The sequence below is a fragment of the Helobdella robusta genome (assembly GCF_000326865.2).
Source record: "Helobdella robusta unplaced genomic scaffold HELROscaffold_34, whole genome shotgun sequence".
Lineage (NCBI taxonomy): Eukaryota > Metazoa > Annelida > Clitellata > Rhynchobdellida > Glossiphoniidae > Helobdella > Helobdella robusta.
In genome coordinates this window covers 1,243,139-1,270,666 of record NW_008704659.1, presented here as the reverse complement: position 1 = coordinate 1,270,666, position 27,528 = coordinate 1,243,139, and the positions used below count along the sequence as shown (strand labels likewise).

At 32.9% G+C, this 27,528-nt stretch overlaps 2 protein-coding genes across 2 annotated transcripts; one reads left to right on the top strand and one right to left on the bottom strand.

The window, feature by feature from the left end:
- Window positions 1-12,169: 12,169 nt before the first annotated feature.
- On the bottom strand, window positions 12,170-20,351 carry HELRODRAFT_142525 (hypothetical protein; the record flags this gene model as incomplete). Its single annotated transcript, XM_009023046.1, has 2 exons — window positions 12,170-12,378; window positions 20,114-20,351. Coding segments are annotated over 2 exons (447 nt in total), but the record flags the coding sequence as incomplete, so codon positions are not given.
- A 2,332-nt stretch (window positions 20,352-22,683) lies between these two features.
- On the top strand, window positions 22,684-27,361 carry HELRODRAFT_192564 (hypothetical protein). The gene is made up of 7 exons (XM_009023045.1): window positions 22,684-22,964; window positions 23,112-24,190; window positions 24,409-24,520; window positions 25,245-25,336; window positions 25,551-25,648; window positions 25,986-26,590; window positions 26,867-27,361. The coding sequence occupies exons 2-7, from the start codon at window positions 23,146-23,148 to the stop codon at window positions 27,183-27,185; spliced, it is 2,271 nt and encodes a 756-aa protein (XP_009021293.1). The 5' UTR covers window positions 22,684-22,964; window positions 23,112-23,145; the 3' UTR covers window positions 27,186-27,361.
- The last annotated feature ends 167 nt before the right edge of the window (window positions 27,362-27,528 follow it).

The window sequence follows — 27,528 nt, the reverse complement described above, 5'->3', positions numbered from 1 at the left end:
AATGATGGTTAAAGTTCTGCATGTTCGATCTGTCATAATTAAATCCTTTATTTAATAAAAAATTCCAAATTCTGGGTCCTCTGCAAATGATGTGTTGATGTAAAATTTTCGTTTTTGATTTGTTGGAACAGATGAAATTGATGCGCCTTTGATTCTTCGTTCGTTTATAATAACCGTCAAAAATCGGAGGTAGTTTACCAGTCAATTGTTTGTCGATGAATTTTGCCGCGTGATATGTACTCATTTGATCGAAAGTCAGATTGCTTGTCGTGGCGAATAGCGGTTGTGAATGGGATTGAGCTTTGGAAAGTGTGATTGTTCGCATCGCTCTCTTCATGATTATTCTTATTGGATTTGTTGTAGTTGGATAGGTGCTTGTCCAGACTGTATTGCAGTATGAGATATATGGAGTACAGATGGCTTTATATAGCATGTTAAGAATTCTTTTAGGCAAGAAAAATTTTATTTTATTTAATAGACCAATTGATCTTACTAGTTTTGTGCAAACATATTGAACATGTTGTTGAAACGATAATTTTTGATCCAATATTACTCCTAAAAATTTAACAGTTTTGTTTTCGAGAATATCCGAATTATTTATTACGATCTTATATGGCTCCTTGTAATTTAAATATTGGACTGGGCCAAAAATAATCATTTTGTGTTTTTCTGCTATTCAATGTCAACACATTACATTCAAACCATGAGACGACCTTTTTAATTTCACTATTAGTCTTCAAGATGAGTTCATCGATGTTTTTGTCTGTACTGAATAGATTAGTGTCATCTGCGAAGCAAATGTAATCAAAGAATGTTGAAACTTTCGGGAGATCGTTGATGAATGTATGGTAGATTTTATTATTTTCATAGGAATGCCATCCCATCCACTGGTTGTTTTTGGTTTGAGAAGTCTGGTTGTTGCAATTATTTCATCACTTGAGGTCGACAAACAGAAGAACGAGTTTTGAAGTTTACTAGTGAGGTGATTTTTCCAGAGTGTTGAATTGTTGAAAGATGAACCTAGTTTTATAGCTATACCGATGAAATAATCGTTTAAGGCGTCCGCAGGAGAACGAACAATTTCGCTGTTTGATGTGACGGTATTGGTGATTTTATTTGTGCTGATAATGTTCTTATTAATCGACCACGTTCTTCTGTTATCTTTTATGTTCTTTACTATGATGTCGCTATAATATTGTTTTTTTAGTTTATTTTTAAATTTGATGCAAGATTGTCTAATTGACTTTAATTCAATTAGATTTTCAATATTCGGATTTTTTAGATATTTTGTATACAGTTTGGTTTTTCTATTTAACATTATTTTAAGATCATCGGTTATCCAAGGTTTATCACGTGATATTTTTTTAATTTTTCTTGCTGATGAAATACGACAGCATTCGTTGAAGTTCTTTACAAAAATCTCTATGAATCGTTGAAACCCGACATTTACATCCTCACAGTTTAAAACGTTTGACCAGTCCATGTTTATTAAATATTCGTTCAGTCTGTTGATTCGTTCACTTGTAAACGAGTATAATTTCTCCTTCAGAAAATGGTTCTTGATTCTGTTAGACTTCATATTTACAATTATAAAAATTGGTAGGTGGTCCGAAAGATCACATACCTGTGTACCACATAATTCTACTGCATTTGGTTCGCTCGTGAAAATTTTATCAATGACTGAATTTTTATTTAAACTTATTCTTGTTGGGGTTGTTATTAAAGTTGATAGGTTGTATGATGTTAATAATTGTTGAAGTTGGAATTTGCTGGCATTTGAATCAGCATCAAGTAAATTGATGTTCATGTCACCGATCAGATAAACTAATTTGTTCTCTAGACTTATGATTTGTAGTACCTGTTCGATTTGTTGAAGATACATATTTGCGTCATAGGTAGGAGGCCGATATGTTATTACAATTATTGCATTTTTATTGGAACAATCGTTTGTTATTTCTATGCTGAATAATTCTATGCTGCTAATGCTATTGATGTCGTCTCTTGTTTTATACGTAATATCGTTATCAATATACAAACCGATTCCACCACCGTGCTTACCAGACCGATTTTTACCAACAAAATCATAACCAGTAATATTTATTAACTTGATATTGTCATCATTCAGCCACGTTTCACTTATACCAATAATGTTATATTTAAAAGAAAAGTTGTTTAAATAATCGAGTAAGTCTTCTGATTTGTGAACTAAACTTCTAATGTTTAAATGCATTAGTTTGAAAAACAAATTGTCGTTAATTCCGTTGTCGCTAATGGAGTTATACAAAGCATTTATTTGATTTATATCATCATATAGTCAGCAGGTTTTATCTACGACATTGCTGCGAGTGTCGTTAACAGTATTTAACGAATTTTTGTCAGCCATGTTTGTTCATGTTTGTTCGTTGTATCGGAGTTTTTGTCGGTGTTTTTCCCGAAACGCCATTCGCGTACAATGATATGTTTTAACATAATTTCCGGGTCCTTCATCTTCGGTCCATCGCAACTTTCGACACATACACGAAACATCGTTGATTCTTTCTCATCCTTATTTACTGGATCGCTTATATCTTGATTAGAACGTTTTATCACCGGAAAACAAGAGATGACGTTTATACCACTAGTTTTAAGAAAATCTATGACATCATTTCTGTGACATCTTTTTACGTTGCTCATCAAGAAAACGGTCTTTTTTATAAGGTTCTTTTCGGCCTGAAGTTTGCAATTATCAATTACTTTGATGCCATTAATTTTTTTAATTGGTTTTGGAATGGATGCGTTAACATTGCCTGTGTTACCGGTGGTACCACTTGATTTCATTTCATTATTATCTTCAGATGAGTTGTTTAGTCTGGCTCTTTTTTTTATTTCTGGAAATGTACTCTCTAAACCCATCATCCACTGGTGTTTTCTCGGCATCTGACCACAGGTTTCCAGGGTTGAAATTTTGATTATTTACGTCAATAATTAAATTGCTTGACTTCTCAAGTAACTTTGGCGCTATACTTTTTTCAACTTCATTACAATGTGATGTTTTAGTGCCAGATATTAATAAATTCGATGAAACTTTGTCAGCGTAGCTACAATGATGCATTTTGCTACTTCGTCCTAAGGGATTCGAGTTTGAAAGCAGTTTGTTGTGGTGATTATAATATGTCGTTTTATCGTAGTTCAGCGCTATATTATTAACGGTGTTTTTTACCGCGCAAATTTCCTTGTTGTGCACCTCTAAGGTATTAAGCACGTGCTGCTGTTGGCTGTGCAATATGTCGGTAATTTCTCGCTTTAAACTTTCAAAATTTAATTTAATCAAACTTTCCATATCTGAAATATTTTCCAGGTCACTACTGACAAAAATCGGACATTTGTCCATCAAATCTGATAATTTTAGATGTTTTAAAATAGCAATGCAATCTTGTAACCTTTCTTTTTTAGTCGTTCCACGAGGTATGATTTTGTCGAGTTTTTCACTTTTATTGACTTCCATTTCATTTTTTAATATTTTTAAAGCTCCAACAATGTCGTCATTTGTGTAAAATTCTGAAACATTATTAATAAAGTTTTCATCATCAAATAAACCGAACTTAAAAATACAGGACTTCATTAATTACAACCGTCCTGGTCGCCATATTAACCTAAACATACCTTACATAAACAACATACATACATACATACATACATACATACATACATACATACATACATACATACATACATACATACACACATACATACATACATGCATGCATGCATGCATGCATACATACATACATACATACATACATACATACATACATACATACATACATGCATACATACATACATACATACATACATACATAAATACATAACTCGTTCAAAATAACAACACCACACACATCAGCAAAAACACGTAAAAACACGCAACAATGTGAAAAACAACGCACATTTCACAGCCCAGAACATATAACAACAACACACAACAACAACAATAAGTACTGTACTGAAGAGTGCAGCTGTACTGTGCACTTAAGCAGTACAAATGACCTCATAGTCAGATAGGTACTGATAAATCCCTTATGTTTCATTTAATATAAAATACTCGTGTACTCTCACAGTAGTAGTCGTAGTAGTAGTAGTCGTAGTAGTAGTAGTAGTAGTAGTAGTAGTAGTAGTAGTAGTAGTAGTAATAGTAATAGTAGTAGTAGTCGTGGTAGTAGTAGTAGTAGTAGTAGTAGTAGTAGTCGTAGTAGTAGTAGTAGTCGTAGTAGTAGCAGCAGCAGTAGTAGTAGTTATCTACGTTAGCAAAATAGACGATTTTACACTACATTGGCAAAACTAAAAAATGGAGAATTTTTATTAAAAGTTTTAATCTTCATGAGGAGAAAAATATTTTTTTAAATTTTCAATACGCCGACAACTTACGATGTTCATTAAATTATGATTGGCTTGAAAACCTTGAAAAATTTTTTCAATTTAATTTTTCATACAGTTTGAAAAAATCAATTTATATCTTTTTATTTTTAATTTCAAGAACATTTTAGATTAGCACAATAAATGAGTAAACTTCGTAATCATTTGCATGTAAGACGAGTTAATGTCATTTCTCCGGGGCACAATAAACACATCAACAATTAATTCCATGAAGGTTTATGTCGAATTATAACAACGACAACAACAACAGTAACAACAGCAGCAACAGCCACATGTTATTGATGTTATGCCTAAAGCACTTACAGACATCATTTATATTAATATGTGACATTGTTATAAATTCCTTTGGATCTACCAACAACACAAGGAACACCCAACGTCAGTGAACTCACACATATTTTATGTGGTAGATGAGAATCACCTTGCATTCGAAGCAAGTCTCTACGATAGCAATATAGACGATCTTACTTGCAGCACTGCTCATAAGATTGAATGACGCATGCATTTTCGTGAATCATGGTCTAAATCTTGAAATTTGTTGAACCACTACTAAACCCAGCATCAGAAACTTTCTTGTTGAATAAGCCTCTGAAGACAAGCAAACATTAAGTTGTAAATGAATATTTGATGAGGTTCTTTTAAGAAACCGGCAAAAAAATCATTCAAACGTTCATTGTATGTAAACAGCATCCGTTTTATCAAGGCTCAAAAGCCCCCTCCTAATTTAGAGTTTGTTTTCTTGGGAAAACCTGTTGCGTCTGTAATAAACTCATGAAAAAACACAGCTCGACGTCGGTGGAAGCAAGTGCCGTCGCTTTCCAGGCAACAAATTGAAAAATACTAAACACCTGTTACTGAAAATGAGGGTACAATATTTCAACTCATATATACAAACATATCATATATACAAACACTCGTTACTGAATGGTTACTATTATAGTGAAATCCTTCAACCTGCATATGCATAGAAACAGTTAGATACAAGTCCAGGTAGACTAAAATTTGTAAAAGTTAATACTAAACAAAATGGCGACGTATCCGGAGACCAATATGGTAGCCATTCTATTAAACAATTTTTTCATTTTACAGAAAAAATTTTATGATTTTTGTGTCTGGGGTGTACGTTTTGAGCGGTTGTCTGTTGCAGAACATTAACGTCGAAGAGATGATTATACCACCATGGCTTGTTAATAATATTAGGCAAACATACACATACAAACACACATGCTAACACACAAACATACATGCAAACATACAAACAAACACATACAGACATAAACACATACAATGCTTGTCGGTCTCGTTCACGTTCGGAATATGATGACGCTCTCCAAACTTAATCCACTTGTTCGGTGAGTGTGTGTTTGTATACGTTTGTATATGTGTTTGTTTTGTTTGTTTTGTATGTGTGTTTGTATGTTTGTATTTATATGTGAGTTTGTATGTATTTGCGTGTGTATGAGTGAGTCTGTGTTAGTTATATGTGTATATAAGAGTTTGAGTATGTTCATGCTTACATGCATGTTTGTGTACGTCTGTCGAATTAATTATATATAAATATATATATATATATATGTGTGTGTGTGTATGTGTGTGTGATATGTCTGTATTTAACTTTATTTTGCAAATGTTTGTTTAATGCATCTGAGTCTGTACGTTTGTGACCACTTTTCTAATTTATGAATAAGTGTACGTGATTGTGCGTGTATGGTTGTGTGTGTGTGTGTGTGTGTGTGTGTGTGTGTGTGTGTGTGTGCGTGATTTTTGTTTCTGGTAAAGTAAAATATTGAAAGCATTTTCCCTCCAGAGAAAAACTGTTATTCTCAAACGCTTGCCTGTGTCTAAAAGTATGCATTAGCCGTTAAATAATGATGTTTTTAAGGATTTCTATTAGTAATTTTTCGAGTAATTAAATCTGTGAGTAATCTTTCAAATGATTACTATTTTTATGAAATTAATTGGAGACTCAACTTTTCATATGAGGTTTACAATTCGAAGTAAAATTCTTTGATAGATGAACGAGTGTGTGCCTACCTTTAGGTAGCTCTAATGATGTTTGTCTGGTTGGTTGATTCAATCAACACACGCAAAAACAAATCTTGGGAATTTATTTTAAATTATTCTATATTATTTTTCAAAAATACCAAAAAAAAAACACGTAAAACTCCAACAAAAAGTACTCCTAAACCACAATTTTATAAGTTCGAATGCTGTTTTTGGACTTTTTTATATAATATAATACATTTTAAATTTTCATTTATATAATTCTCAAAGATATCGTCAACAAAACGCGCGCGCGCGCACACACACACATACAAACACACACATGCACACACACACACATATACACACACACAGACACACCTCGCCACGACGACTGACACGTTCAAAATTAAATATTAAATTGACAAAATTTGTCTCCGTTCTTTACAAATTTGTGTACGAAAATTAATACGCAATGTACCTACCTACGTGCATACATACATAGTGTACGTGCACATACAAACACACACAAAATATATACACAGAATGTTGTTTGGTGTTTAGAGTATTTACATACTTGTCACGTGTATGTGTACATTTGCACGTGTGTCTTTGAGTGTATGTATGAGTGTGTTTAGGTATGAGTGTATTTATGTATATGTACGTGTGTGTATGTATGTGTGTGTATGTGTGTGTGTGTGTGTGTGTGTGTGTAGGTGCGTGTGTGGTCTGATGTGGTTGAAGAATACTTCATCCATCTTTTCAAAATTTTGTTGTTAAGATATGAAAAGCCCATCCTCACAGATGAATAATGAAAGTGTATTGAGTGTCAGTGTGTGTACGTGCGTATTAGTGTGTGTGTTATGTGTGTGTGTGTGTGAATTAATAGAAAATGGGTAGGAATCAATTATTGTATGTTTTATTTCGAGAACATTCAAAATTTGCTCAATTGAACTTCAATAAGACGAATAATTGATGTGGCCTGTCTTTTTACTGCAGCTGTTGCTTGCTGGATGTGGTTTTTTGGGACAGTCATTCACCTGTCTGTAGCACACACACAACACACACATACACACACAAACAAACACACACACCTAATTGCACTTAATAACAACATCACACACAAACATATTCATATATTGTAAGGTATACATGTGTTTACTCACTCACACACACACACTTAAAAACACACACAAACACACACACTAGTAACTACATTGAAACACACGCATAAACACATGCAAACATCTACAGTACAAGCAAACGAACACAAACACGTACCCACTCATACGCACGCAGTTTCAAGTTTAAAAAAGCTCATCACGTCGAACATGAACGCAAAAATACTTAAAAAAAAAACTAAATATAATAATTAAAAAGACACACACACTACACACACACACACACTACACACACACACATCAAAACTGTTTTAGTTTTATTTAAAAAAAAAAACAAAAAAAAACAAAAAAACAAAGTATTTCATTATATTTCTCTCTCTTTCTTTCTCTCTATCTTTATTTTTTTCTCTCTTTCTCACTAGAGAGAAGGATATTGTTATGCATTTTGAGTAAAATAGTTTCAGTACACACACACATATTTAAAAAAAACACATACAAACATACACACGTGCATGTGACCATACATGTATAGTATATACACATTTAACCTACTTGAACATACAAACATACGAAAACTCACCTGCAACTACACATGCAAACATACGTACCCATACTACACTCACACATACAAACAAACACACACAATCCGATTCACACAAACAAACAATCACATAAACAAAAACAAAGACATATAAAAAAATAATTCACACGTCATATTCTCCCTGACAAGTTCATACTTGCATCTACCACATCCAGGTACTCCACTGCACCAACTCGGCTTTTATTTTTTAGTTTTATTTAAAAAAAAATCCCTTTTAGCGATTTCATTATATTTCTCTCTCTTTCTTTCCCTCTATCTTTCTTTTCTCTCTCTCTCTCTCTCTCTCTTTCTCACTAGAGCAGGTCTGAAACCAGATTGGGATACAAGTAGCAAAGAGTTACACACAATTACACATACACACACAAACACTCACACACATAAACACACAAACACACACATACACACACAAACACACACACACACACATACACACACACACAAACATGTTTATATTATATAGACAAATAGAGACCTACACGGAGAGAGTTGCATCAAAAAGTGTTCAATCTCTATGCAAAGATTAGAAGACCTTAAAGAAGTATACACATTTCGTGGGGAGAGAATTTTGTGAGAAGGGACAGCTGTTTAGTTTTGTCGGTGATAATGATGGTGACGATGAAGAAGAAGATGAAGAAGAAAAAGGTGATGAAGAAAAATGTGTAAACGATGATGATGATGACGATGACGATAATGATGATGATGACGATGAAATGAATTAAGATACGGACAGCTCAAAAAAATTAAGAGAAAAATAAATTAAAGTCGTTCAGAAAAAAATTTTCCGAAAGATTAAAAAAAATATTTCAGTTGAGTAACGTGAAAAATTATTCATCTGTGAGAGCGGGCTCCTTTCATCCTGACATCAAAATTCTGAAAAGAAGGATGAAATATTCTTCAACTACACCAAACCACACACACACACACTCTCTCACACACACACAGACACCCACACACTTACGCTCCATCGGCCGCCCACAATTTTATTTTTAGAAAAATTAAAATGTATCGACCAATTTTTTGTGTAAAATGTTACATTTAAAAACTGGCCTCCATTTCAATTTTCTTCCGGCCAAATATTTGTAGAAAGCGTGGATTGAAACGCAGTTGTAAAAAGTAACAAATTAATTAGTTTTTTTATACACATAGTTGTTTATACTACATCACACACACACACACACACACACACGCACACACACACGCAAATGCAATCTACTCTCAGACAGGTGTTTCTAATAAGAAACGACCTACGGCAAACAAAACAACACATGTACGCATCCGTTCGACAAATATGAAAACCTCTTTTACTATTGTACCGGTTAGTCTTATTTGAATTGTTATAATTTTTATAGTGAGATTATTATTTCTTCAATCATAATTTAATAATTATATTTAATTAATTTAATTAATTATTTATTAATTAATAATTTAATATAAGTAGGCGCTTTACTCTTGAGCGCCTCATTTTAAAATTATATAATAAAAACACTAATGAACTTATGATTTTAAACCATTATTGTTTTCCGCAATGTTCTTCCTGTTACAAATTCTACTTGAGGACAAGATGATGATGTCATTTTGTTTTTAAACAGGTAACATATTAATTAATAGGTAGACATTGGCTGATGATGATGACGATCGGTTATTTAAATGTAGGTAGGGGAGAAAGTTTCAAGAGCTATAGTTCATTTCTTATTGTAAAATTTTTTTCCATACACGCATGGAAAATTACTGCCATTAGCAACTTACACTACCTGCATTCTATACTTTTTAAATTTAAGTTTTAAATTTAGTTTTATAGAAAAATATAAATACAAATAATTATAATAATAATAATGTTCATAATAAAAATAAAAATAACAATAATTATGATTGACAGACAGCCGGATTGAAAAAAATTGTTTAATGTATGACTCTAAAGGATTAGTAAAAGAATAAATAAGATGCACCTATGGACAAAGAAGATTGTTAAATTTATAAATAAAGTGTGTGTGGGTGTGTGTATGTTAGTGTATGTGTGTGTGTTAGTGTGTGTGTGTGTGTGTTTGTCAACACTGAAAAGATGAATAAATGATTGAGTGAAGGAAACACAGTTGATCAAACAATTGTATAAATAAATAATTTAAAGGACAAAATTGAATGAACGAACCAATGAATGAATGAACGAACGAACGAACGAAAGAACGAACGAATGAAAAAATGAACGAATAAATGAAAAAAAAAATCGAAAAACCTAATCAACTAATTAATTGAACTGTCGACATAATGTTGGCACATGAAATAACAACAAAAAAATTTCTTTCCTCAACAAATTTTTTCCATTCTATCACACAAACAACATTGATCTGCTTGTTATATTTTCATTCATTCATGTATTCATTCATTCATTCATTCATTCGTTCATTCATTCATTCATTTATTCACTCGTTCACTCATTTATTGATTCATCATTCATTCTCACATTCATTCATTTAATTTTTTACAATTAATGTATAAAAATACTGTAGTTGTATGCATATTTCAAAACTGTAATTATTTTCCAAAAGCGCCCAACACGCACGTACACACATACACACGCGCACACATACACACACGCACACACACACAAAATATCATTTTATTATTATTTTATTTATATTAGCCATATTAAGAAGACTTTAATAATTTATATAAGAGCGAAGCCGAAGAAGTACTAGATGATAAAGGATTCGTGTAATGGAATGTCTCGTAAATAAAATTCCGCCAGATGTCAGACAAATTAATTTTAAAATACAACTACTACTATTACTTTTACTACTACTACTACTATCATTATTACTACTGCTACTATCATTATTACTACTAATACTACTAAATTTATTACTACAAGTCTACAACTACAGTACCTATAAACAACGATATAAAAAAAACATCTACAACAATTTATTACTACTACTACCTCTGCTGCTACAACTGCTACTACAACTGCTGCTGCTGTTGCTTCCACTACTACTACTACATCTACTACTATTACTACTAATACTACTAATTATAATTTAATATTTTTCCAGCTAAATTCTTACAAGGATTTAAAAAATGATTTTTTTTAATAATATTCATCAGATGAGATACAAAAGTTTTGTTTGTATGCGTTCTTTTGACTTTTTATGTTTTATTTTGTTTGCATGTGTATGTTTGTTTAACTTTGTAAGTGTGTGTGTGTTTTTGTATGCTTGTGAATATGAAGGTATATATTTGTGTATTTATTTGCGTGTATAAATGTGTGTATAAGTGTGTGTGTATATAAATGTGTGTAAATAAGTGTGTGTGTGTATAAATGTGTGTAAATATATATATATATATATATATGTGTGTGTGTGTGTGTGTGTGTGTGTGTGTAAGAGCTTTAGTGTAAGTTTTTGTGTGTTTGTATGTGTGCGTGTGTCAGTATGACTGTGTTCTCCTAAGATTTAACGTATGTATTTGTAGGATTGTGAAAATGTTGGTATGCGTATGTTTACATGTATGTATTCTTAAGAAGGGATGTGTGGGTTTACATGTGTATGTGTGTGTGTGTGTGTGTGTGTGTGTGTGTGTGTGTGTGTGTGTGTGTGTGTGTTTGTCTCTTTCCTTTCTCTCCGAAGAATGGAAAATTTATTTTAAAAATAATTGATGGCATGGACCACAATCTTCATAATCCAATTCACTTTATAAAAGGTTTTTATTAAATATAAATTAAATCGCTCGCTTCTGTCGCTACCACTATAACTACCCATACTATTACTACTACTGGTACTACTACTACTACCACTTTTATTATTACTATTGTCGCGACAACAAATATTACACTACTATTTTGAGTATCAGCATTATTTTGGCATATTTCTTTTCACTCTAATCGCTAACACTATTTCAATTTATTGGATTTGATATGAAAAAATTGAAAAATTACAGAAAAAAAATTGAATAAATTTTTCATTACTTCATTTCGTGTTTGCTTGTACTTTTACTACTAGCTAAGTTGAAATAAGATCAAACTAACCACCACTCAAGCCCACCACCCCAAAAAACGCACCTCCACTACCCTCTCTCCCTCCCTATCGCACTTGTTACCCACGATGACCATCGAGATTGGGGATGATTGGTTGGGTTTGGATTTTCTCGGAGTCGAACCCAAGACGTTTGGGTTGGTGGATCTCTTCGTCTTCGTCACCTGGTCCTTTAGACGTATCGCCTCTTCAAATGACTCGCGACTGTCTATGCTATAGACGATGATGAATAAGTCGCCTGGATAATTGAATGAAAGAAAGTTTGAAAAAATGAATGAATGAATAAGGGTGAAAGAGTGAGTGAGTGGGTGGACGGACGATGAGATGCATGGATGGAAAAATGAATGGATGAATTAATTAATTAACTAAAAAATGAATAAATGAATGAATACAAAACGAAAGTAATTGAAAAAAATTTTTATATTTTTTTTTTCGGCATGCATACAAATCGGGTTAAAGTGCCGTCGTTAACATTTCATTGCATGAAACGTGTTGAAGCGTGCTCGTACGAGTTTTCGCCTCAGGCTGGTTCGGAATTTTTCGTAAAAACTTTCTAAGAAATTCTTTGAAGTAATTTTTTAAGAATTTTCTGAAGTAAAACTTTCCCTCAAAATGATGAAACTATTTCGAATAAAATGGAATATTTATCAAACAAATACATATGCATTAACTTTCAATTGTATATATCGTTTGATAAACACATACATATAAAAAGATAGAGAGAAAGACAGAGGCAGAGAAAAAGAAAGAGAGAGAAGAAGACAAAGAAACAGGGAAACTTTTTATTTTCATAGATATAACTATATATTATATCAATTTAGCCATTCCTTTTATGAACTAAACGGACCAAAAGTTTGAAAGAACAACTACTAGATGAATATAGAAGAGAATATCAATAAATCGATCAAAACAATGTATGTTTGCATGTTTGTATGTTTGCGTTTCGGTGTGAGAGAGAAAGAGAGAGAGAAAGAGAGAGAGAAAGAGAGTTAAAAAGAGTGAGTATCTTTATACAGGAATGTAAGTATGTACTAAGTTTATATGAGTGTTTTTCGTTTTTCAACAATTTATCCTAAGGTCAAGACCTTTTAGGGTTAGACAGTTTTTTAGAGTAACCTTGAACTTAAAATATTTTACGTGGGCGTCAGTAAGGGCATTGTTAGCCAATGTTTAATTATTGTCGTTGAAAGATAAAATTTTTGTTTGCGGTGACCTGCTACTTTTGCTATTGCTACTACTACTACTAACAATATTAGTACTACTACAGCTGCTACTATTGCTTTGAAGCAGCTGCTACTACTGCTGCTGCTACTTCTGCTGCTACTACTGCTGCAGCTGCTAGTACGACTACGGCGACTGGTGCTGATGATGCGGCGTATGTGTGGTAGTTCTTGGTTTTTCAATTTTTCAAAAAAAAAAAAAAAAAAAAAAAACTTGGTTTTAGTTAAGTAAAACTTTGTTTGAAATAGTTTACTTTATAATTAAATCAACGCTATCATAACTATCATCATCATGATCACTATCATGATGATGGTGATCATCATCAACATCATCATCACCTACTTTATCACAATCATCACCAACTTCATCATTGTCATCAACACCAAATACGTCATTTTCAGCATAAGCACCACCACAACAATATTCACCCTATTTCAGAGTCAGCCATTTTGAGATTACTACCACCATAAAAATAAAAAAAGCAATGAACAAAAATTTTTTATCGTCCCTATAAAACTTCTGCTTAGCTATTTATGTAGCGCGCAATATATTTCTTAATAATTCATTTTCTGGTCGTTTGAGATTCTCATTACTGCTATTGGTGTGCACTATTATGTCAATGTTGTTGTTGTTGTTTTTGTTGTTGCTATTGGTTTGTTGTTTTGATGTCATTACTGTTGATGTACTTGTTGTTGCTGTTGTTGGTTTATTGTTGCTAATGTATTTGTTGTGGTTATTGTTTGTGTGTGGGTGTGTCAAAAACCATACTCCAGATTTTTTATTTCTTAAATAAGAAGAAAATATTCGGAATTGTTTTAGGACGATGTTTACTTGCTGAATGTTCCTGCAAAAAGTGAATGAAAAAGCCACCGATTGGATAGTTTCTGGAATAAATTTATTCCAAAGCGAACACTAAGAAGCTGTAAAAACCGGCCATCCAACACCATTCAACGGTTCCATCAGCAATAAAAATTAAAAAAATTAAAACGGTGTGCAATGGCGTCTGTGAAAAAATTTAAGAAAAATTAGCAGAAGTAGCTTCAGCGTCTTCATCATCGTCGTCGTCATCGTCTTCCTTATCATCATTGTCGTCGTCGTCATCGTCATCCTTATTATCATCATCATTATCAAAAAAACTACGTCAACGTAATGATAATGATTATGAAGACAAAAATGATGATGATAAGGAAGATGATGACGACGATGATGATGATGACGACGACGATGGTGGTGATGACGATATTATACTTGACAATGTTGATGATGATGATGATGTTAGAGTTAAATTTTTCCCAGAATGATGGAATGCAGTCAACAGCTGGTTCAGATTTCCCGTCTTAATTGTCCGTCTGGTTTATCTATCTATCTATTTATCTATCTATCTATCTATCTGGCTGTCTGTCTGTCTGTCTGTTTGTCTGTTTGTCTGTCTGTCTGTCTATCCATCCATCCAGCCAGACAGCGATCTATCTATCTATCTGTCTATCTACTAGCTGTTTCAACCAACCAACCAACCAGAGAGTTTTTACTTTCAACCAATCCCATGCCACGCTTTTAATCACGTGATCCAAACAGGAAAAGGAAAAAATGGAAAACAAAAAAGATCACTTAGCATGTAAGTAGAAATGAAACGTCGTCGCTAAAATTGCAGACTGAAATTTGTCATTGGATACTGAAATGTAGATGCGTGCGTGTGTGTACGTGGGTGTGCGTGTGTGCGTGCGTGTGTGTACGTGTGTGTGTACATATGTGTGTGTGCGTTTGTATTTACATAAGCAATAATTAAAATATCAAATTATTATCTCGTTTTTGTTTCAAGATTAAAAATGACAACGACGGCAAAGATGACATACACATTTACACACATAAACACACATGCACGTGCACACATTTGCACGTACACACACACACACGCGTACACGATAACGAAATCAAACATTGGAGTTCATAAATTTCATTTTACGTTTTGAACATAACATGGTCCGGTTTAATATGGTGATTTACTGAATACATGTAGGCCAGTATGTATGTATGTTTGTTTGTATGTGTGTATGTATGTCTGTATGTGTGTATTATGATTAGATAGATAGATGTGTATAAAGATGAAGATGATGTATAAAGATAAAGATTTTGTACGGATGCAACTAATATTTGGCCCGGCCCTTGCTATTTTTAAAAGACGAATACAACCAAGTATTGCAATTTTCGTTTTTTAAATCCCAAAACAATAATTGTGGATTAACATTATTAGTAGTTGAGTATTTTAAAAAATAGTAAGATTTTAATTCACTATTCGGATTTTACTCAAGATTTTGATGTTGTGGTTTTTTTTGTTTGTATGTATCTGTACCAGTAGCGAAGAATTTGAGGAGCGCCACTATTGAATAACTTCACTCGAAAATGTCAAAACACATGATGCTTCAAATGTTTCTTGAAAACATATCGGCTCGTGTTGTTGAATTTCTCCAAATATACAGATAGTGAGTTCCAGATACTTGCAGACGAAACAAAAAATCTTCACTTGCCAAAACGAGAGGAATTGAATTTAGGAAGCACAAGATCACCATCATCGGAGGATCTCAGTCGACTCCGATTTGCAATTTCTGAAAGTAGTTGCTCTTTTAAATAAGTTGGAGACTCACAAGCAGGACAGCCACTGACTAGAAGAGCTAGCTTGAAAACGATTCTTTCTGACATGCAGCGCCAGCGCAGATCCTCTCTGATGTATGATAATAGGGAATCGAATTTAGAATAACCAGCAACAAGTTTCGCTGTGGTTTCTTGAACAGACTGCAAATTATCACGAAGGGATAAGTTAATATGAAAAATTTTGGAGAGAAAAAATTTTTTTTGCTGTTTCGATTATGTTTTAATTTTGAAAAATTTATTGAATTTTAAAGCAATCCTGGCTGTGTTTCTCGAACGTTCCGGCATTTTTTTGTCGTTTAAGTAGTTGCGTTGTTGTCGTATATGTGGCTGTTGTTGTGTATGTGGTTGTTGTATCTGTGGTTGTTGCATCTGTGGTTGAGGCATGTGTGGTTGCTGCATGTGTAGTTGTTGCTTATTTGGTTGCTGCATATGTATCTGTCGTTGTATGCGTGGTTGTTGATGTATGTGTGGTTGTTGTTGTATGTGTAGTTGCTGTTGTGTGAGTGGTTGTTGTAGGTGTGTGTGTTTCTTGTATGTGTGGAAGTTTTATATGTGGTTGTTGAATATGTTAGGTTGTTCATAATTTTATTTAAGTTGCTTATTGCATGTTGCTAAAAATTTTAAATTATAAATTTAATATACTATAGAAACGTTTGGCTGAACGTGCTTTCGAACCTGGTGACGACACACAAATTTAACTTACATGTGGCCATACGAAACAAGCATTCTACCAAGTTTGACGAGAAGATTTAAAAAAAATCATTGCAGCTTTTTATTTGTATTTGTTTGTTGCCATGGTTTGAGAGCTAATATCAAATGAATTTTATATTTTCTCGTAACTATGTGCCGTTGGAAAATTCATTTCTTTCAAATTCCCAATAATTATTTATTTGTGTAGTCATAAATTTATTTATTTATTCACTCATTTATTTATTCGTTAGTTCATTCGATAATCCATTTATCCGTCAATTCATCCGATATTTCACCCATTCTTTCAATCAATGAACATGAATGAATCATTCATTCATTAGTCATTTATTCGTTAGATCATTCGATAATATTTCATTCCTTTTTTATTCATTCATTCATTCATACTTTCATTCATTTTTTCGATCATTCATCAATTTATTTCAAAAAAATAAATATAAATAAACACTGGGCCATTCGATAATAAAATGAATGAATGAAAGGTATGAACAAACAAGCAATCAATCAATCAATCAATCAATCAATCAATCAATCAATCAATCAATCAATCAATTAATCAATCAATCAATCATTAATTAGTTAATTCATTTATTCATTAATAAATTTATTTTTTATTTATTAACCATTTTTACTACTTCTACCACTACTACTAATACTCCTATTACTACTACTACTACTACTACTACTACTACTACTACTACTACTACTACTACTACTACTACTACTACTGCTACTACTGCTGCTGATACTACTACTACTACTACTCAATTGTTATTTACTTTCGTGAAATGTCGGAATCACTCGGAAAATTGAGACTTGGCTAATATAAGCTCTCTCTTTCTTCTTCGGATTAAATGATGAATAAAGAAATGAGTGAGTGAGGGAGTGAGTGAGTGAGTGAGTGAGTGAGTGAGTGAGTGAGTGAGTGAGTGAGTGAGTGAGTGAGTGAGTGAGTGAGTGAGTGAGTGAGTGAGTGAGTGAGTGAGTGAGTGAGTGTCTAATTAATTTGCTTTATCTACTTAATAACTAATACAGTATTTCACTTACTTGATTAATTAAAAAAGTAATTAATTGATTGATTTGGAAAAAACTCTGAATAGTTATTAATTAAGAAAATTGTTTTTTCCGTATAATACTTTTTGCCTCTAATTTAAGTTTTTATAATTTTTATAGTAGCAGTAATAGTAGTAGTAGTAGCAGTAGTGGTAGCAGTAGTAGAATTAATAGTTGTGGAAGTAGTAGTAGTAGTCGTAGCCGCAGCAGTAGTAGTAGTAGCAGCAGCAAAAGTAGTAGTAGTAAATTTATTTATTAAAAACTGTAAAAAAATATGCGAAGAAACATACAAAATTCATGCACTCAAAAAATGGACAAATAAGCAGGAGATGTTTTAGCAATAAACACGTTGCAGTAGTTGTGGTAACAGTAGTAGCTGCAGTAGTTGTAGTAGTGACGGTAGTGGTAGTAACAGTAGTAGTTGTTGTGGAAGCAGTAGTAGTAGAAGTAGCAGTAGTAGTAGCTGCAGTAGTTGTAGTAGTGACGGTAGTTGTAGTAGCAGTAGTAGTTGTTGTGGAAGCAGTAGTAGTAGAAGTAGCAGTAGTAGTAGCTGCAGTAGTTGTAGTAGTGACGGTAGTGGTAGTAGCAGAAGTAGTTGTTGTGGAAGCAGTAGTAGTAGAAGTAGCAGTAGAAGTAGCTGCAGTAGTTGTAGTCGTGACGGTAGTGGTAGTAGCAGTAGTAGTTGTTGTGGAAGCAGTAGTAGTAGAAGTAGCAGTAGAAGTAGCTGCAGTAGTTGTAGTCGTGACGGTAGTGGTAGTAGCAGTAGTAGTTGTTGTGGAAGCAGTAGTAGTAATAGTAGTAGTAGTAGTAGTAATAGTAGTAGTGGTAGTGGCAGTCAAAACAGTTCAGTAACTTCGTGTTTATATTGCATGTCAGACCATCTTTGTCATCATTTCTCACGTCCGGATTATCATTTGCAGTTTTTTCTTTCCTTTAATCATAATATTTATCGATCTTTCCATTATTATTATTTATCATAATAATAATTATTTTTCAATTTTTATAACTATAATTATTATTAATTATCTTTCAACATCGTTCATTCATTCATTCATCCATTCATCATTCATTCATTCATAAATTCATTCGTTCATTCCTTCGTTCGTTCGTTCGTTCATTCATTCATTCATTTGTTCATTCGTTCGTTCTTTCGTTCGTTCGTTCATCTACTCATTCATTTGTTTTGCAATAGAGATAGATATCTATTTCTAATCTAATTATATAAGTAACATCTTGCTTAACCACCCATTCTTTTATTTGCTTTTTTATCCATTCGTTAGGTCTTTTATTTACTCATTCATTAGCTTGTTCATACGTTTATTCGTTCATTTGTTCATTCGTTCATCCGTTCGTTCGTTCGTTTGTTTTTTTTTATTTAATTACTAACTCTTAATTAAAACGTTTCAATAGCCAAATGATACCATTGTTTTTTATTCATTTATCAATTCCTCCTCCTATCAATCTAATCATTAATTAAAACTTAAATCATTGCGTTCATTCATTCATTCATTTGTTCATTCATTCATTCATTCATTTATTCATTCATTTATTCATTCATTCATTCATTCAACACCAAAACAATGAAACAACATTTCAGCTTCATTATCACTTAGATTTATGTGTGTGTGTGTGCGAGTGTGTGAATAATAATAATAATAATAATAATAATAATAATAACAGCAACCGGAAAAGGAAGAGATATGATGTTGAATAATTTTCATTGGCATCCGTGCGCGCTGATTGAAAAGAATGACCGCGTTCGTGGTGGTGATGATGATGTTGTTGGTGATGATGATGATGATGATTATTATTATTATTATTATTATTATTATTATTATTATTATTACTACTACTATTATTATCATGGTGGTAGTAATGATGACAAAGATGATGGTATGTGATATGACGGTTTATGTGTTTTGGTACAGTGTGCGTGCTTGTGTGTGTGCTTGTGTGTGTGTGTGTGCTTGTGTGTGTGTATGTATGTGTGTGTGTGTACATGTGTGTACGTGTGTGTGCGTGTACATGTGTGTTTGTATGTGTCCACCTGTGTCTCTATATCACGTAATAAATTTTGGACCATAAATAATTTTTGGCGCCATTTTCACCATGGATGATAAATGATTTATTTATTTAAAAACCTCATTTGGAATTTTTAAAAAAATTTCAAGACTTGAAAAACTTTATTTTTTTAATTTTTTTTGGGTGTATCAATGAAGCGGTCAAATAATAAGTGATAAGATGATGAAGAAGAAGATGATGATGATGATGATGATGATGAAGTAGAAAAAGAAGATGAAGAAGAAGAAGAAGAAGTAGGAGAAGATCAGATCACATCAAACCTGTCAACAGAGAGAGCCTCTTCATCGCCGGAAACGGATCATTGCCGGAAGTATCGAGTATATCCAGTCGGTACGTTTCACCTCTGATCCGATATATTTTGCGATGAAAGTCCTCAATAGTCGGTGTGTACCGATCATCAAACCAATTACTCAAAAATCTCGATACAATACTCGTCTTGCCGACCCTAGATGAGCCTAAAAGTACCAGCCTATAACAATTGGAGGGAGGAATGTCAAGGTCGTCTATTAACAGAGTAGAAAGTGTTGGTGTCTGGCTGCTGCTGCTGCTGTTGTTGCTTTTGTTGCTGCTGTTGCTTGGAGACGACGGGCTGCTGTTTGCAAGGTTTCGCGAAAAGTAAACAGAAGAATTTTTCTGACTGAGCGTTCTCGTTCTGGTCAGTTTAGACTGATGTTCGCTGTTCGAATGAGTCGAATTTCCTGACATTGTGATGGATACTTTTTTATGGGGGTTAGGTTTTTCCGTGTTGTTATCGCTTGTTTGGGAGTGATTCTGAGAGGAAGAACTGGATGATGATAGGGATTTTATCAAACTATGATGATGGCGGAATGACATCTCTTGGTAAAAAAAATTTCGTATGAAAATAGAATTATTTTTAAGAGCTATAAAAATATTAAAAATAATTCGACGCCAACTTTTTATAAAAAAAACTGTTTAATATAAAAGTAAACAATAAATAAGGAAGGATAATTATCTCGGTGTCATCTGCATTTAAAGCAATTTTCGCGTCAACAGATCTTGGCTGCATTCAGTGCGATGCATACGTGCGTATAAATGTATTGTATACCTACATAGATACCCACCTACATACATATAATACATACATACACACATACATGCACACACACCCACATACACACACAAACATATACATACGAGCCAGCTTATGCATGAGCACATAGTACCGCGACCATGAAAGATAAATTATTAAAATTATTTAAACCTAAATTATTATTTTCAAACACGATATTTATTCTTTTAGTATTGCCGTCGAGCTTTTTTATGATGGCGTGAAGCCATTTAAAATGTTTTAAACGTACGCTGTTCATTAGGTTGACAAATGGTCGGGACACATCAAAAAACTTGTTAAATTTTGTCATGTTATCAAGTTTGAAATATGAACATAGGGTAAAAAAAAGAGTGAACAGCAGAAATAACAATGCTAAATGGTGTTTTAAATGTGTGTACATATACAAATAACAAAAATGAGAAGAGTTTATTAATTTAAAACAGGCGTCATTTGGGGGGAGGCAGGGGTGGCAATTGCCCCCCCAAGAAATCAAAATTCTAAATTTTTGCTGTACGAAATTATTATGACAAAATTGCAAACCCTATAAAATAATTATATAAAATTATATAATTTATTATAATTATATATACAAAGTATTGTGCTTTGTGAATTTTTAAATGTCAAGCGCTATACAATTTATTTCATTTGTTCCTACAATAATTCATGTTCTGTTTTAAATTATAAAAGTGTTAATTTTAAATTCTATGTAAAAAGGATATATATAGGATATATAATTTTGTAATTTTAAAACTTTTAAAATTTTAAAATTTTAAAAACTTTAAAAATGTAAAATTTATTATAATGTTGCACTGACGAGACTAGGTAGTGGAAATAGTACTATATGCGTACATGTAGATAATGACATCTTCTGTAAATAGGAATTTTGTTAATAGCATTAACAAGTTAAGTTTAGTAGATCGGAGAATTATTCGAAGAATCGAGAAACTATCATATAGATTGAGTACTGTAAGAAACGCCGTGATCTTTATTAATAATATATATATATATATATATATATATATATATATATATATATATATATATATATATATATGTTACATGCTAAGTCATAGACCACACAAGTTCGCCCCCCCCCAACCAAAATCTGAAATGACGCCACTGATTTAAAATAGTACAATTTTTTATTTATGTGATTTAAATACATCAAACTTGATTCCTCTGGTTATGTCAGTATAAAAAATTATAGAATTATTTAACAAATTAATTAATTAGTTGATTAATTGATTATGGTTGATTAATCGATTAATTAATTAATAGACAAAATTTGGTAGACAAGTATAATGCTATATTCTTTATCGTGATCTTTTTAAAAAAAAATTTCTACAATTTATAATATATAAATGCTGTTATGGAATTTGAACGAAATTTTTAATAGGAACTGAACGATAGCCCTGAAATATATCCTCAGTCATCCACAATCATCTGTAACTAAATTGTCATTCCTTGCGCATATATTAAGAAATTAATCAAGTTAATAAGTATAAAATCGACAATTTTCCCTGTATATAATATAATGAATTGTGTTTATCAATAAAATGATGACATTTTATTAGTTAATGGCTACAGTTTATTCTAATTATTCTAATTATATGCTACAAATTATGTGGGCAATCAAAGGTATCGTTCAAAAAACGTGTACTTTGTAAGTGATTTGAGAGCAATTGAGCGCGTTTTTTAATATTTTTAAATGGGTCAAGTGTGTTCTCGCGTTGGCTTCTTTTACATTTTGTTGTGCAATTCGAAAATGAATTTCTTGTAGTTTATTAATTTATTGCGACAGATTAGAGAATGTAAATTAAGAAATCATTTTGTAAATTAAATTATTTTGATCATTTGAAGCAGCATAAATTGGAAAATTCCAACTTTCATCGCAGTTCCATTCTTGCTTGGCCATGTGCTGACCTGATATGATCACAAAATCAAAACCATCTTTCTCATCTTTCGTCTTCTTACTTAACAGTTAACATCATCCCAAAATTAAACTTGGCCAAACCTTCATCAAAGTTTTAATTAGTGTAGTTTGTAGTTAGTGTAGATGGAAATGAATAAAAATAATTTATTTGGATTATCTCATTGCTAAGTATAAAATAATACTAATCAACTGATTCTCATTTGTTTGTAAAACCAACAGAATCATTTTCTTCATTTTGTTGTAAAAATAACCAAACCAGTAAACCTGAAGACAAAATCTGCCAATAAGCAATGAACAGCACGGCTACGAATGGAGATGCTGATACGGAGGACACGTTGAAAATTTTGATCGCCACAGATTGTCACCTGGGCTACATGGAGAAGGACAGTTGTAGAGCCAATGACTCGTTGAACACCTTTGAAGAAATTTTAAAAATTGCACAAAAAAATGATGTCGATTTTATTCTACTCGGTGGAGATTTGTTTCATGAGAATAAGCCTTCTAGAAAAAGTTTACATGGGGCCATTAAATTATTCAGACAGTATTGTCATGGAGACAAACCATGTTCTGTTGCGTTCCTCAGTGATCCTTCCATCAATTTTGGACACACCCCTTTCCCCATAGTCAATTATGAAGACCCTAACATGAATATTTCCATTCCAGTCTTTTCCATTCATGGAAACCATGATGACCCAGCCGGTCAAGACAACCTCTGCTCCTTAGACATCTTACACTCTGCTGGCCTTGTAAATTATTTTGGTAAAGTCCTTGACCTAGAACAAATTGAAGTCAGTCCCCTCCTACTAACCAAGGGTTCAACCAAATTAGCCTTATATGGGTTAGGTGCCCTGAGAGATGAGCGCCTTCATCGAATATTTACTCAGAAAAATTTTAAGATGTTGAGGCCGAAGGAGGAGAAGGAGAAGTGGTTTAACTTGTTTGTTATCCACCAGAATAGAGCTAAACACGGTCCAAAAAGTTACATTCCAGAGCAGTTCCTCGATGATTTCCTAGACCTCGTGATGTGGGGACACGAACACGAGTGCATAATTGAACCGAGTTGGAATGGTGTTCAGAATTTTTACATCACCCAGCCTGGTAGTTCTATCGCTACATCTCTTAGTGATGGAGAAACAAAAGAAAAACATGTTGGCTTACTCTTCATCAAAGAAAAAAATTTCAAAGTCAAGAAAATTAAACTAAACACTGTTAGGCAGTTTTATCTAGAAGATATTGTACTGAGTGAGACGAACATCAAACCCAGGGACGTGCAAGCCGCAAAAAAAATTGAAGATTATTGCTCGGAAGTTATGGAAAGATTGTTGGAAAGGGCTGGTTTGTTAATTTTTCCATTTTTTATTTAGTTTTGCTTAAAATTTCAAATATTTTTTGTGAAAGCTCTCTTTTTGTTATTTTTTATTTGCATTTAAATTTAAATATTCTCTTTAGAGCTTTTTAGATGTTGATTCGAACATGAATTTTATTTTCCTAGTAACATCATTTCATTATATAGTTTTTTCACATTAAAAAATTATAAATAAATGGCAAAACAGAACATGAGAGGGCTGGCAACAAAGCCACCCCAGACAAGCCGCTGATTAGATTGAGGGTCGACTACAGTAGCAACGACCCTGACTTCTCGTACGAGCTGTTCAGCACACACAGGTTTTTTTTTACTAGCCTTAAACCTATTATGTTTTTTTTTCAATTTATTTTGAAATCAAATTTTCATAAAAATCTGGTTTAGCTTGTGATTGACATGTCAAATTTGATTTAGTTCTATAACTGTTGTTTCTTAAATCTTAGCCTATCATTTTGTTTCATCAACTTTTTAAGTAAAAATATTTCATTTATCTAAGTGAAAAATATCAAAGATTTAAAAAAATAAATTAAACAAACAAAGGCTAATTCATTTGCATAGTGACTGAACCTATATAACTTTATTTCTTCTTATGAGACATGATGAAAATTAGCTCCTTTATATGTCTCAAATGGATTGAATTGTACAGACCATGATTAAACTTTGAGAAAATAAAACAAATTAACTTTTAAATATGAAATATAGTATGAAATAGATATAATTAAGTTGAGTTTTTTGTGTATATGTGTATATGTAAAGGTTAAAAGGTTAAAGGTTTCTCTCTCTCTTTTGCGTTTGCTTCAGAGGTTTCAACGACAAACACACACAGCGTATATGAATACGCATGCAAACCACGCATCATACACATTGCATAAGATAGGCGGGGATCTCTTTGTATTCGAACCCAGTCAATGCAATAGCAAGACCAGGCGCCTTTAACCATTGAACCATCACGCCGCCCCTAAATAATTGTATGCCTATGTCTTCAAATACCAAGGATGGGTTTTTTTTCATAAAACTCTGCTGCAGGTTTGGTCAGAGGTATATGGACAAAGTAGCCAATCCAAAGGACATCATATTTTTTCAAAGAAAAAAGAGTACAAGGGTAAAAGAAGAAGCAGGTACTGTGTATTTTCACGTATTTCTTTGTATTTGTTTTGTGTGTATGTGTGTGTGAGCGTGAGTGTGTGTGTGTGTGTGTTTATGTGTGTCTTTCTTTGTAAGTGTATATGTGTGCATGTTTGAATGTCTGTCGTGCAATACAAGAAGTAACAATAAATAATTCAAATAGTAATAATTTAAATAATTATAATAAATTATAGTACAAATAAATAGCCACAGATGTTTCAGTCGATATAGAGGTTAGAGCTGAATCACTTGATTGTACTCGTGTTGAAGATATGGTTAAGGAGTATTTCTCAAGAGCTGATAAAGTTAGGACTTTGGGCTTTTAAATTTATTAATTTATGTTGATTGATTGATTGATTGATTGATTGATAATATTATTTTTAATATGTATATATATTTATAACTATACAAACATACTCTATACATTTATGTATATATAGAGTATGTTTTTATGTTTTAGTAAATAGTTGTTGAAAAAAATTGTTAGGCTCATCCTTAGTTTGTTGTATCCTTCGTTGAAATTGTCAACTACATAAACATTACTTAATTACACTATCATCATTGCTATCACCAACATCGTCGTTGTTATCATCGTCACATTGACATTACTCAGTCAGCATTTGCATCATTTCAACTGTGCAGAGCATGCAGCTGAGCCTGCTAACTGAGCAGGGGCTGGGTGAGGCTGTGAAAGAATTTGTCTTGAAGGAGGAGCGAGACGCCATAGAGGAGCTCATCAAACATCAAATCAACAAGACTCGCAACTATCTCATGAAACGAAACCCGAACGACGATGCCCTTGACGACGAAATTCTCAGGTTCAAGGAAGAACGAAGGAAGGATTCAACTGTGCAGGATCAGGAGTTGAGAGAGGCTATAGAACTTGCTAGGAGCAAGCGAACCGGTAAAAACCCATTTGGAGATGATGACGACGACGTGATGAAGGTCGATGACGATGCTGACGACGTCCATGCAAGTTGCAAACCAAAACCAGCTAAAAAATCCAAAAGTAGTTCCTTCGGAGATGAGGACGATGGCGAAAAAGGAAGAAATGACGATGACGATTATGATATGTCGTTCAGTGCAGCAAGCAAGCAAATGGATGAAAAACCGGCAAGAGGAAGAGGATCGCGTGGTGGAAGAGGATCGAGAGGTGGGAGGGGGTCCAGGGGTGGAAGGGGAGCCAGGGGTGGCACAAGAAAAGCTAATGATGATAGTCCATTAAAAGCCGATAGAAGTGTTTCAAGGTTTGGAGGGTTATTTAATATTTTTTCGAATTTTTTCTTAAAATTTATCAGTTTTAAATATATTTTTTGATGATTGTCAGTTGTTTTATCGAAATGTTTGTCCGTCTGGTAAAAAATAATGCAATATATTTACATGAAAAACGTGGCCGTAAATTTTTAAAATTTTTCATTCATTTTTGAGAGCTCAGCTTTATTGGTATGAATTAAGCTACATAAATCATTTCAATTCATTATATTGATATTTACATTCAAACTACTTACTCATTGATTCCACAGTAAAAAGGCAATAAAGAATGAATACGTGGATGACGATGACGAAGACACGTGCATCTTCGACGTCGACGATGATGACGACAACTACAGCAACAGCAAACAGAAAAGTAAACCCGCCAACGCAAAGAGAACGACAAAACCCTCCGGCAAAATAACAGACATGTTCAACTCCATGTCCATGACAACGTCCTCATCTCAGGGAAAAAGCGTCAAGCGGGGTGTCAATTTTTTTGATGATGAGGACAACGACGATGATGATCACGATAATTTCAAAAATCGTTTTGATAAATATATGCAACCCAGTGCTAAGAAACAGAAATAACTTTTGTGATAGTTATACGATTTTGTATTTAGATTATGTTTGCCTAACTTTACCTAATGCGTTGTGACAACACACTTGAATACAATTTTTTAGCTTGAATCAAACTGCTCCAGCGTTTGTGCCACTTGTATATTGTTTAATATTTTAGAAGCTTTTCTCAATATATGTCTTCAAAATTATCGTGTTTAAAATGTTCCATGGGTTTGTTTGAAAAGAATATTCATAAATTGTGGCATAACTTGAGGAGTGAGGTTCACTAGGTCAACTAGTTATCTAGCTTGTAAAAATTAAACGTTTAGCAAATGAAACCTGAAACTATAAAATTTAAAAATTGAAAGTTAGA

Excerpts from the sequence above, each read along its gene's own strand:
- HELRODRAFT_192564 (XM_009023045.1), top strand. The coding sequence starts at position 23,146 with ATGAACAGCACGGCTACGAATGGAGATGCTGATACGGAGGACACGTTG. Across the intron at positions 24,521-25,244 it reads GAGCTGTTCAGCACACACAG|GTTTGGTCAGAGGTATATGG; the intron begins GTTTTTTTTTAC and ends ACTCTGCTGCAG. Across the intron at positions 26,591-26,866 it reads GCCGATAGAAGTGTTTCAAG|TAAAAAGGCAATAAAGAATG; the intron begins GTTTGGAGGGTT and ends TTGATTCCACAG.